Raw genomic sequence first — 11975 nt, forward strand, 5'->3', positions numbered from 1 at the left:
AGGTGGGTTTTAGATGAAATGCTTGAAATATAAATGGCTCTTAATAGAACCCCCTAGGTGGGTTCTAGGTGAAACCTTTTGAATGTAAAACCCCCTGGGTTCTTTCTCAGAAGAACCCCCATTAAAGTTTCTAGATGAAATACTTGATTATATAGAGGGTTCTCTGTAGAGCCACTGGGGCGGGTCCAAGATAAAATTTGTGGAATATAAAGGTTTCTTGGTAGAACCCCATTAAGGGTTCTAGATGAAATACTTATAAATACTTATAAATATATAGGGGGTTCTCTGTAGAACCACTGGGGTGGGTCCAAGGGGAAAACCCTTGGAATATAAATTGGTTCTTAGTAGAATCTCCTGGGTAGGTTCTAGATGAAACCCTTGGAATGTAATCGGATTATCAGTAGAACCCCCTGTGTTGGTTCTTGTTAGCCCCCTTATAATGTGGAAAGGTTCAGGATAGAACCCTAGAGAGTGTTCTGGGTGGAACCATTACACCAGAGAAGGGTTCTCCTTTAGAACTTCTCACAGGGGCTTCTGGTTTGAACCTTTCACAGATGGTTCTAGGTATAACCCTTTATGTTTGGTTTTTAGGTAGAACCCCCTGAAAGGGTTCCAGGTGGAATCTTTATAAAGGGTTCCACCAGGATTCAAAATGGATCCTCCTATGGGAAAAGCTGAAGAACCCTATATTGTTCTAGTTAGCACCTTTTATCTCTAGGGGTGTAGAACCAACAGAAAGGTTGAGTAGCTGGTGGCTGCAGCAGCTCTTAGTGAAACTAACAGGACAGTTACTGAAATTAAACCAAGTCTTCAGATATGGAGGAGATGCCTTAAAGGGATAGTTCACACCAAAGTCAAAAATACTTATTTTTCCTCTCACTTGCAGTGCTTTTTATCCATTTAGATAGTTTTGGTGTGAGTTGCTGAGTTTTTGGAGATATCAGCTGCAGAGATGTCTGCCTTCTCTCCAATATAATGGGACTAAATGGTACTACTCCTGTGGTGCTCAAAGTACTGAAAAGAGAGAAAAAAAAGAAAAACTCAGCAGCAATGTCTCTTTGTGGAAATCAGCCAGGTTATCCTGTACTCATCTGTCTCTCTGTCTCTCTGTCTGTGTCTCTGTCAGGTGGTGGTGCGAGGGTGGAGTAACCAGGGTCTGCGTGATGAGCTCTACATCCAGCTGTGTCGTCAGACCACAGAGAACTTCCGCTACGACAGCCTGGAGCGAGGCTGGGAGCTGATGGCCATCTGTCTGGCCTTCTTCCCCCCGACACCCCGCTTCCACACCTACCTGGAGGGCTACATCTACCGCCACATGGACCCCCTCAACGACACCAAAGGTGAGGGAGCAGCACACACACACACTCTTAATTAACTGACACTTACACAGGATCAGTGTGTCCTGTGTCGGCCCAGATTGAACTATGAACTTTATTTTAAAAGGATAGTTCACCCAAAAATGAAAATTCAGTCATTGTCTACTTATTATACTGATTGAAGGTCGGATTTAGTGTTTTTTTTGTCCACAAAAAACTGCTGGAGTTTCACAGGAAAACAGCATGACAGAGTCTCTCAAACACTTCAAGTGAGTGTTGACCAATTTTCAAACAAAAAACAAGTTTAAAAAAAAGCATAAAATGCCTCCATATTGCTTGTCTGGTTTAATCCAAGTCTCCTAAAGCCTGGATGTGCCAAGCTGACTTGAAAGACGTCATTTACATCATGTTTTTAGCCCAAATCTTCACTGTAGATCTTAAGCTTGGAGCCACGTTCACGTGCATGTGGACATTGTCTGAATGCACAAGTGAACAGCATGTCAGGCTTTAGGAGACTAAGATTACACCAGACATGCTGTATGGAGGGATTTTATGGGTTTTATTTGTTTGTTTGTTTGTTGTTTTGTGTGTGTCATTTTTACATTTGAAAACTGGTCACCATTCACTTCCATTGTTTGGGAGAATCTGCAACACTGGTTTCCCGTGAAACTCCACCAGTGTTTTGTGGACTAACTAAACCAAACCCTGACCTTCAATCGACATGAAAGTGAGAAGATAATGACTAAAGTTTTATTTTTGGGTGAACTATCCCTTTAAGGCCAACTCCCACTGCATCCATATTATTCTGCCATTTTAACATCCATCACTGTTGTTAGTTATGAGGGAAATAAAAACAACACGTAGTGAAACGAGACCCACTGGTGTTCCAGTGTAATGAGTGTCCGTGTTAGCTGGTGACTCAGCAAAAATGTAAAAAAATCCTCCATCCTCCATTTAAAGTCCTACATAAAGTACTAAAGTAAAAGTACTAACATTCCTTGCTCTTACTTTAGTAACTTACATATTACTTTTTACTTAATTACTAAGGTAAAAGTATTCATGTTTGCAGAAAACACAGAGGATGCATTAGAATACTTATGCTTATGAACATGTCACCTTTCTGAGCTCCTTGTTCATTACACATTTTCCAACAAATGTAATCAAGCTGGCTGTATAGAAAACATAAGATATGATTTGTGAATGCTTCTTGAACACAACCCCTGGACTGTACGTCTCATTAACTCCACCTGACTCACTCATACAACAAAGGTTGCTCTTTGAATACAGCTGGGTGGTATACTTGACATTATTAATTCATTAATTTCAATGAAACTCTGTCCAATGATTGAAATACATGTTCATTAGAACAACTGAATACTTACTGAAATACTTATTTTATAGCATTTCAGTTGCTCCCTCAGGTAGGTTAAAGATGTTTAGAGAGGTAAGAGATGGTTGAGTTGTTTTTTTTTTCTTAATATAATGGGAGGATATTGATCTGAGCTGCACTGAGGTCAGTCTTTGGGGAACTCCAGGATGAAATATCAGATCAGAGGGAAACTGATCCAGATATACAATCTGACAGACATCTTCAGAGCGGTTACTACTCTTATTTTAAACAGGAAATCAATAAACTGCAAACCAAAATCCCATGTAGAATATCAGTGACTGTGGAAAGCTGCGTATTGACAAACCCGAAGGCCAGAAAAGAAGACGACAGCTACAAAATAACAACCCGCCATGATTGTCCCCGAGCAGGAGACACAGTGAAAGACATCAGCACGGACAGTCTTAAGTAAATGACCTTACAGTGCAGTTTGAAGCTTTTCCTGTTTCTACAGGCGGGATGACTCTGTACTGGTGCTCTGCTTCCCCCTACAGGTGGACAGAGTGAATAGCAGATTCCTCTCATCTGCTGACCAGTGCTGACACACAATGAATCAAAAATCAAACCAGTTCAGTTTGTCGTCCTGTTCTTCGCTTGTTTTAAATACAAACATAAGCTGTAGTGAACCAGGAGAGCTGGATAATAACTGGTTAATGTGAGGTTTAGTGACCGCTGCCTGGGCCAGCTCCTGTAAATATAGACAGATAAAGTAAAAATATTAGGTAACAATTTCTGTGAAAGTCCTGTCTATCGTGCAGTATATGCACATTCATGTCTGAATGAAACTGAACCAGAATATGTACAAAACTGACTAAATCAGAGGTGGCAAGTAACTAGGTACAAAGACAAAAACAACATGAAATACATTACAAGATGAAAATGACATAAAAGGTGTAACAAGACAAAAACAGCATAAAGAACATAAAAAGATGAAAATGATACACAAGACAAAAACACGATAAGAGATATAACAAGCTGAAACAGACAGAGAGGGAATCTTGATCACAGAGAAAAGGTGAGGTTTAGAAAACTTTGCACAGAAACTGTTAGTAGAAAAGACAATTTTTTTACTTTAATACTTTGAGTCAGAGGCTGTATTTTTTCACTTTTAGTGCAGTAAACAAGTTGAATCAGTACTTCTAGTCTTTGTTTTTTTACACAAGAATCTGTATTTTTACTTGAATAAATGCATGTACCTGTGAAAAAAAAATAAACGTTTTAATGTAAAAATACCCTCTGTTCTCTGTTGTTGCAGGAGTGGCCATCAGCAGCTATGCTAAATACTGCTACAGGAAACTGACAAAAGCTGCTCTGACTGGAGCCAAGAAGGTAAGCAGCAGCAGCTTAGTGTCTGTCTGCCTTCATCTTGTCCTTTCTGCTCAGAGCAAACAACAAAAGTCAATTTCCTTAAAGTATGAGACAGGTGTTTTTCTGAATCTTCTCACTGTCAACAAATCTTATGAAAACAGCAGAACCAAAAATGAATTTGTGTGTCTGAGTACTTTCTGACTTTCCTACACTGTCTGTGGTTTTCAGCTCAAAGCGCATTGGTTCCTACTTTAAAAAAACGTTCCAAAAAAAAAAAAGATCTTAAAAAAGGCTCAGTAAGCTGCTCGCTGTAGTTTTTACCAAATGTTACTCAACCAGGAGCAAGTAATGCATTTGATGGGGACTATTTTCAGCTGCAGATGAACCCATATTTGGTGTCTAAGTTAAAATGTTCTGCAGCAGGAGAGAGTATGTAGGACTGATTCAAAATAAACTACTGTGTGTTAATGATAATGAAAGAACATGTCAGCTGGAGCTGCAATGATCTGTGGATTAGTAGACTGAAAGAAAATGAGTCTGTAACAGTTGAATTTTTTCGTTTAAACTTTGAGCAAAAATGTCAAACATGCTTATTCCAGCTTCCTAAATGTAGTAAATGAAGAGTCTTTGGGTTTTGGACACTTTATAGACTAAACGATTAATCGATTTAATCATGAAAGTAATCTGTAAGTTCATTGATAATTAAAGTAGTTGCAGCACTGATGTCACCTAATGCAACAATGTGGCTCACTAATGTGTTTTTAATAGTTTTTTAATGGAGTTAGATGGGACAAAGGAAGATGAATCAGACTGTGGATACACACACGCACACACACACACACACACACACACACACACACACACACACACACACACACACACACAGTACTTGCTAGTAGATACACCCATTGTTGGTTTGGTTTGAGAAATACATAATGTCATCAGATTTTTCCTTCCATTATTCTATAGTTTTTGGGAGTGTGACTGTCCTCAGTCTCCTGTGTGTAGTGAGGATGATAATTGTTATTCAACATATATAAACTGAAAGTATTATTTATAATCAAACCCAGATTTTATCCCAGTTGTCTCTTCAACATTTTGCTTTCAGACCTGTCAGAGACATTTGCAAGGATTGCCATAGTGGCTGAACATGAAATACATGATATGAAATCCCTCTGCAAACACTGCTGCAGACAGAGTGACACCTATGGGTCAGGTATCTGCTCTAGTTTATCATAGTGTCAGAGCTGCTGAGCTACTCATTGCTGGTATTTTAGACAACTTTGTTCCTCCAACTTTGTGTCAGCAGTTTGTGTTTAGCTCTTTGCCGTTTCAACATGACAGTGTGAAGCTCCTTGAAGAAAAGGTTTTCCCAGATTAGTGTGGTTAGAGGTTGACTGGCCTGCACAGAGCTCTGATCTCAACCCCATTCAGCACCTTTGAAAGATCTGGAAAGTAAGCCAGGTCTCATCACCCACAGTCAGTGCTGGACCTCACTAATGCTTGTTGTGTAGTGATGGAGAGGGGAAGGCACAGTGTGGGCATTTCTCAGCCATGCTTTGCACTCCAGCCTGACCAACCCTAACCTACACGCCAGATGGTTTGTTACACAGAACCGTCTGGGAAGTCATCCTTAGAAACAGTTTCGAAAAGGGAAGGCACTTTCAAAAATCACTTGGCAGGTGATTGGATGAACCATCCGTCTATCACATCAAACTATAACCAATCAGGTTAACGAACCATATTATGTAATAGGAGAGTTACCTACCAAGGCAGCTAGATTCAAAAGCTCATGCAAGAATCCTTCGGTTTGTGTTACGAACCACCTGGCTTGTTAGGTTACTACCAGTGGAGCCAGTTGGTAAACCAAACTCTTACCCAAAAAGAACTGGTAGAAGAGTGAAAACATCTTTTCTAAGGAGAAAAGCCTTCAGTGTTGTTCTTTGTTCTTGTTTCAATGAAGAAATACTCTCCAGTTCTGATATAAGTGATGCTGTCACAGTATTTATGCTTACCTCTTCAGGAGCTGCCATTGTTTGTTGGAGACAATTTGCTTCCATTGACATGCCTGTAGCTGCCAGTAGGCCCTCTAGGATGCTGACTGGCTGCATTACTTTTTGTGCAAGTTAAGACCAACCCAGCTTATATTTTTGAAGTTATGGATCTAATTTGCAGACTCCTCTTATCTCTTATGAGGCTGCTCACCTTGGAGACCTGCTGCTGATATGAGTATGACCTGGTGCAGAATTCACACCTTTTCCTTCACAGGTTAGTGAGAGCTCACTGGACGCCACTGGAACTGTGATGCATTCCAGGGTGCGGGCAGGTCTCTTGGGATGAACCCATCCCAGAGCGAGCGAATGTGAATTAGTGTTGCTGCAGTGGACGACTTGCGGCGCCTGTCTCCAGCACTCCAAATTCAGGCATCTGCTCTTGACTCCCTTTTGATGCACCCAGGATGACAACCATCCAAACGGTGGACTGACTGACACATCTTCAACTGCCGTTCACATGAAACCCTGCTTGATGTCAGCCTTCAAAGTTCTTGTTTGAATATTTCTTGCTACCACCAAGATGCGTCCCTGCAGGGGCTCCACCCAGGCCCACGCCCCAGACTACTCTGCTCACCACTGTGGCTCTTGTGGCAGCCAGGTCCCTAAATGTGGCAGACAGCCTGAAACCAGAAGAGTGGAGGCTGTTTAAGCAACACATTAATGCCTGTGCTTTTGGCATTAGATATCACATATGAGTGTATTTTGTGTGTGTGTGTGTGTGAGAGAGAGAGTGTGTTGGCAGGCAGCAGCTTGGCTCAGAGCCTGTGTAGCATGTAGTGCCAGAGTCTCTGCAGGCCGCTGACATGGATCATTTGTCACTTTTAGGCCTCCACAGTGTCTGTCAGGTGTTAACCTGCGAAACTCTAACAGCACACTCATGAGTGTGTGTCCTGTGGATGGACCCATGGTTTACACACTGACAGCAGAATATTTAGCTGTCGTCTCCTCCTACTGATGTCTGACCCATATTCTTCAAGTCCTCCAGCTGTCCTTCACCTGCACTGCTGTACTAACATGAACTCCTGTGTGTGTGGACAAGTATTACTCCTGTTTGTTACCACAGTCACACTTGTGGGAATCGCCTTCCTTTTGGGGACATAAATCATTAAATTTTAGGGTTAAGACTTGGATTAAGGTTACAGTAAGGTTAGATTAAGGGTAAGGAATAGACAGGTAGTGCTTATGGGTATTCCCTAAGAAGTAAATGTAAGTCAAAGTGATGTCCTCTGAAATAATGGAAACGTGTCTCCCCGTCCAGGGCCTGCAGAAGCCCTGTCTGGAGGAGATCAAGCACGCCAGGAACGCCATCTTCAGCCCCTCCATGTTCGGCTCCTCCCTGGAGGAGGTGATGGCGCTGCAGAAGGAGAGGTATCCAGACAGCCAGCTGCCCTGGGTGCAGACTCGCCTTTCTGAAGAGGTGCTGGGTCTGAATGGAGACCAGACAGAGGGCATCTTCAGGTGAGTGAGAGACAGGAACAGGACAGAACAGAGCAGAACACGGAGCGCCGCAGAGTGTGGAGATAACGCTGCTCTTTCACTGGAAATAAGATGTGAGTGTTCAGAGCTGGAAGGGGAAGAAAGAAGAATGTTTCCTGACTTTTAAAGGCACCATTAAAACTTCTTTTGCTGTTGAAACCTTGAGGCAAGGCACTACAGGCAAAAACATGTTTTTCATCCACTGGTCAATTTGAGATTTTGGTCTTTTTTCTAACGAAGCCCACTTCTGCCAGTGAAAGAAAAAATATCCCCATCATAAGTCAGTTATGAGATGAAAAGTTCAAATTATGAGACAATTTCAGCTTTTTTCCCTCATAATTATGACTGATCATGAGGGTATTTTTCTTTTTCTTTCTCTGGCTTGGGCTTCCATAGCTGACAGGTGCAGGTGGTGGTAGAGCTCACAATGGTGAAAATACAGTCAAATTAAAACAGTAACAGACTACACACCGGTTACTTGAATTGCAAAACAAATTCACTACGTTTCTCATTATAACAAGAATGTGATCTGAGCACAGCTCACCATAAAGATTGAAGGATTTTAGGTTTATATACAGCAACTATGTCGACACCAAGGTATAAATAAATAAGGAGATTGTTAGAGTGAGATTGTAAAGATAAGGGGACGTGTAACTAGCCAGTGTCCTCTGTCCTGCAGGGTACCAGGGGACATAGATGAGGTCAATGCCCTCAAGCTGCAAGTGGACCAATGGAAAATCCCCACAGGACTGGAGGACCCACACATCCCAGGTGAACACACACACTCTCCCTCACTGAGTCCTCACAGTAACTCTCTTGATGGTGCACACACGCATCAGCAGCAGAGCAGATGTTCACATGGTTTTTAAATGTGCTGTCGTGGAGGTCTGAGGCCTGTCCCTCTGTCTCTGTCTCTGTGTGTCCCCAGCGTCTCTGCTGAAGCTCTGGTACAGGGAGCTGGAGGAGCCACTGATCCCTCATGAGTTCTATGAGGAGTGTATCAGTCACTACGACAACCCAGAGGCAGCTGTCAACGTGGTGCTCGGCCTGCCACACATCAACAAACTGGTGCTCTGCTACCTCATCCGCTTCCTCCAGGTAACACACACACACACACACACACACACACACACACACACACACACACACACACACACACACACACACACACACACACACAAAAGTTACCACAACCACAACCTACACCTCCTAAAGCAAATTAAATCCTGAAGCAAAGTCACAGCCCTACACTGATATCATTATTTACTATTACACTGTAATATTTTATATTGTGACCTCTGTTAGTGACACTAACATTGAGGTTGCAATATCAACATGAAGTCATGATTTTTGACACTTTTATTAAAGGTGGGGTTTGCTGTTCTAATCTAGTACACTTTTTCTCAAATTCATCTAATATCCAGCTAATAATCCTTGCAGTCCTCCAGCTCCCTGTTCTTTGCGTGTGCTGAAAACCCCCCAGTATTTCTACACAAGTCTGGCTCTGTAAATGTCATATAATCAGAATGTCTTGGGCCAAAAAGTGAAGCGAATATTTGCCTCGTTACTCACAAGAGCGTGATTATTCACCCCAAACAGGCAGCCATAAGCTAATAAGCAACATGCGAACAGCTAGCGAGCATTGGTCAGTAGGCATCAGCTGTGTGTGTGTGTGTGTGTGTTTGTGTTCGTTTGTGTGTGAGCCTCTGACAGCACTCACCGGTTCTTTCTGTTTTGTTTCTCCTGTCTCTCTTCTTTCCGACACTCCTCTCTGTACATCCACAAAAACACATCACTCCTCCGGTCAGCAGTCAACATGGACAGAGAGACTAATAGCTTTACTAGCTTACTGTAGACAGCCGAACACCGTCGCCTGAGAGGCAAGAGTGAAGATTAATCTGCTCTTTAGTCCCAAAAGTGAAAAAACAAACAACCTCTGAGCTCTGCTCTTGCTCACAAACAGGTCCGCAACTCCTCTGTAGGTCGGCGCTGCAGACAGGTTGACAAGCAGGAGTGAAGATAAATTGGTTTTTTAATCCCAAAAGTTTGTAACATAAACTCTGAGCTCCCCTCCTGACAGTAAAGGAGTCAGCATCATGTCTGTACCCGGCTCTCTCCCCCAGAGTTCCCAGGTTCTCAGCAGCTGTCTGTCAGCTCTGTGCCTCAGCTCCACCCAGGTCGTCTCCACACTTGTATTTTCACAATGATAAAATATTACTTTCCCTGATTGAGGCTACTGGTAACTTTGGGCTGCAGATGCACTGGATTCCACCATATTGCTCAGTTGTTACTTTTGTTTCCTTGGCAATGTGCGTTCACGAATTTGAAGGGCAGACCTTCTGAATGAACTCTGAAAGGAGTGGTGTATTTGTTTGGCTGTTGTGTGATCAACTGTCTCTTCTCCAACTCATCCCACCTTTAAAAAGGGAGGACATTGGAGCTGAGGAGGGACGACCGGGCATCAGTGACTATGGGGGACTATGACAGGATTAGACTCCTGTCAGTCAAACAAACACACCTCTCTTCATGCATAAATATGTTTAATTGAAACTGTTTAAGGCTTTGAAAGGCTAAATGCACCCAAACTGCAAAAGTGAAAGGAAAAACGTGTTTTGTGTGCAGGTATTCGCCCAGCCTGCCAATGTGGCCATCACCAAGATGGATGTGAACAACCTGGCCATGGTGATGGCTCCCAACTGTCTGCGCTGCCAGTCCGACGACCCCAGGGTGATCTTTGAGAACACCCGCAAGGAGATGTCCTTCATCCGGGTGCTCATCCAGCGGCTGGACACCAGCTTCATGGATGGAATCCTATAGCGCCCCCACCACTCACACACACACACCTACACACACACACTTCCATACACTACCCCCAGCCTCCCCTCTGCTCCCTTTAACCCCCTCCATGACAGCCCCCCCCCTACACACTCCCCCAGCACAGGAACATCATACACACACACGGTTGCTGCTGGGTGAATATTTTGCCTCTCCAACATGTTTACTTTTCTGGAAACTAACAAACTGCCTTGTTTTGAGTTGAGTCCACTGAACATTTTGAGTTGAACCAGCTGTTTTTAATAATTCTCTAGACGTAGTTCTTTAACCGGCATTTACATGACAAAAAAACACCAAGTTCCAAGGTTTTCATATGACAACAGTACTGTATGTGCCTTCACATACATTAACACAGTATACACATACAGTCTGAAGATATTAGCAGGGATCTCATCTCATTGGTTAGTTTCACTGGTAGGCTCCAGGACCTCAGAGGTTCACTTTAAATCTTTATATGAACTTTTTCTCTTGGTTTCCCCTGCTTAACACACACACAGATACACACACACACACACACTACACACACATCAGCACACACACTTACATACAGTACTAAGCCCCAAGATTCCACCCTCTGCAGTGTACAATACCATCGAACTCAAAGCAAGAATTGAATTCAAATATACATGACAAACACATTCATACACACACACCAGCTTCGCAATGTACACATACTGTAGGGTTCAGAACCAGATCTTCACCAAGCTTAACTGCACCACTGCATTAGTACTTTATCAGACCGATCGTGCTAGATTTCTGCCGCCGAAGGCAGGTGGACAGGTGAAGCTGTGTCCGACATTGTTTTACACTGCCACGACTCAACATAGAGGCTGTTTACTCTGTGATCCTCCCTCACTGCGATCTAAACCATCAGACAAACACTCTGTTTTCATTGGGTCAGTCGGATGTTTCCTGCCAGCTGCCTGACTTTAAACACGTGGAGCTGTTCACGAAGACAGTGATGATCAGGCGATTGCTTTTTTGGCCACTTGGCCACAGTGAGGTAGCCTGACACACCGGAGGGTTTGTTACACAGAACCATTTGGGAAGTCTGTGTTTGGAAAAGGGCAAGCACTTTCAAAAAATACCTGGCAGGTGATCGCATGAACCATCTGTCTATCACGTCTTAACACGGGCTAACTTCTACCAGTCAGATCAAACTCTTGCTGAAGCCAGGCGGGAGAAGAGCGAAAACATCCTTTCCATGGAGAAAAGCCATTTTTTGCTCTTCTTTCAATGAAGAAGAAATACTCTCCAGTTCTGATATAACTGATGCTATCATTTTTTGTTTGAGACAAGTTGCTTCCATGGACACTTCTCACTGTCGTCACACCTAAAACCACACTTGGTAGTAGTTCCTGCACCACTTTTGGTGCGGACACAAACGAATAACTTGAAGCGTGGCAAGATGGATTCTCACAAATCCAGTAAACAGAGAGCAGAACTTGGACACTAAATCGCATCTAGTTGTGTTTTAACTTCATGGCTCCACAACATACTGAACACATTTTATTATAAAAGTAGGTTGTCACTTATCCTGCTTTGTGGCAGACTGTATGATGACTGTTGTTCTATCAAAAAGTCATATGAAAATTCGTT

General features: G+C 42.9%; 1 protein-coding gene across 1 annotated transcript in view; it reads left to right on the forward strand.

Moving 5' to 3' along the window:
• Nucleotides 1-11975, forward strand: part of arhgap39 (Rho GTPase activating protein 39) — a 118038-nt gene extending 106063 nt beyond the window's left edge. Inside the window, exons 6-11 of the mRNA XM_084722436.1 lie at nucleotides 1127-1340; nucleotides 3959-4032; nucleotides 7324-7523; nucleotides 8221-8312; nucleotides 8470-8639; nucleotides 10164-11975. Coding sequence (XP_084578562.1) covers nucleotides 1127-1340; nucleotides 3959-4032; nucleotides 7324-7523; nucleotides 8221-8312; nucleotides 8470-8639; nucleotides 10164-10358 — 945 coding nt within the window. The 3' untranslated portion in view covers nucleotides 10359-11975. The remainder of the gene's footprint in view (nucleotides 1-1126; nucleotides 1341-3958; nucleotides 4033-7323; nucleotides 7524-8220; nucleotides 8313-8469; nucleotides 8640-10163) is intronic.

Source organism: Lutjanus erythropterus, chromosome 7 (assembly GCF_056507025.1).
Source record: "Lutjanus erythropterus isolate fLutEry1 chromosome 7, fLutEry1.hap2, whole genome shotgun sequence".
Classification (NCBI taxonomy): Eukaryota; Metazoa; Chordata; class Actinopteri; order Lutjaniformes; family Lutjanidae; genus Lutjanus; species Lutjanus erythropterus.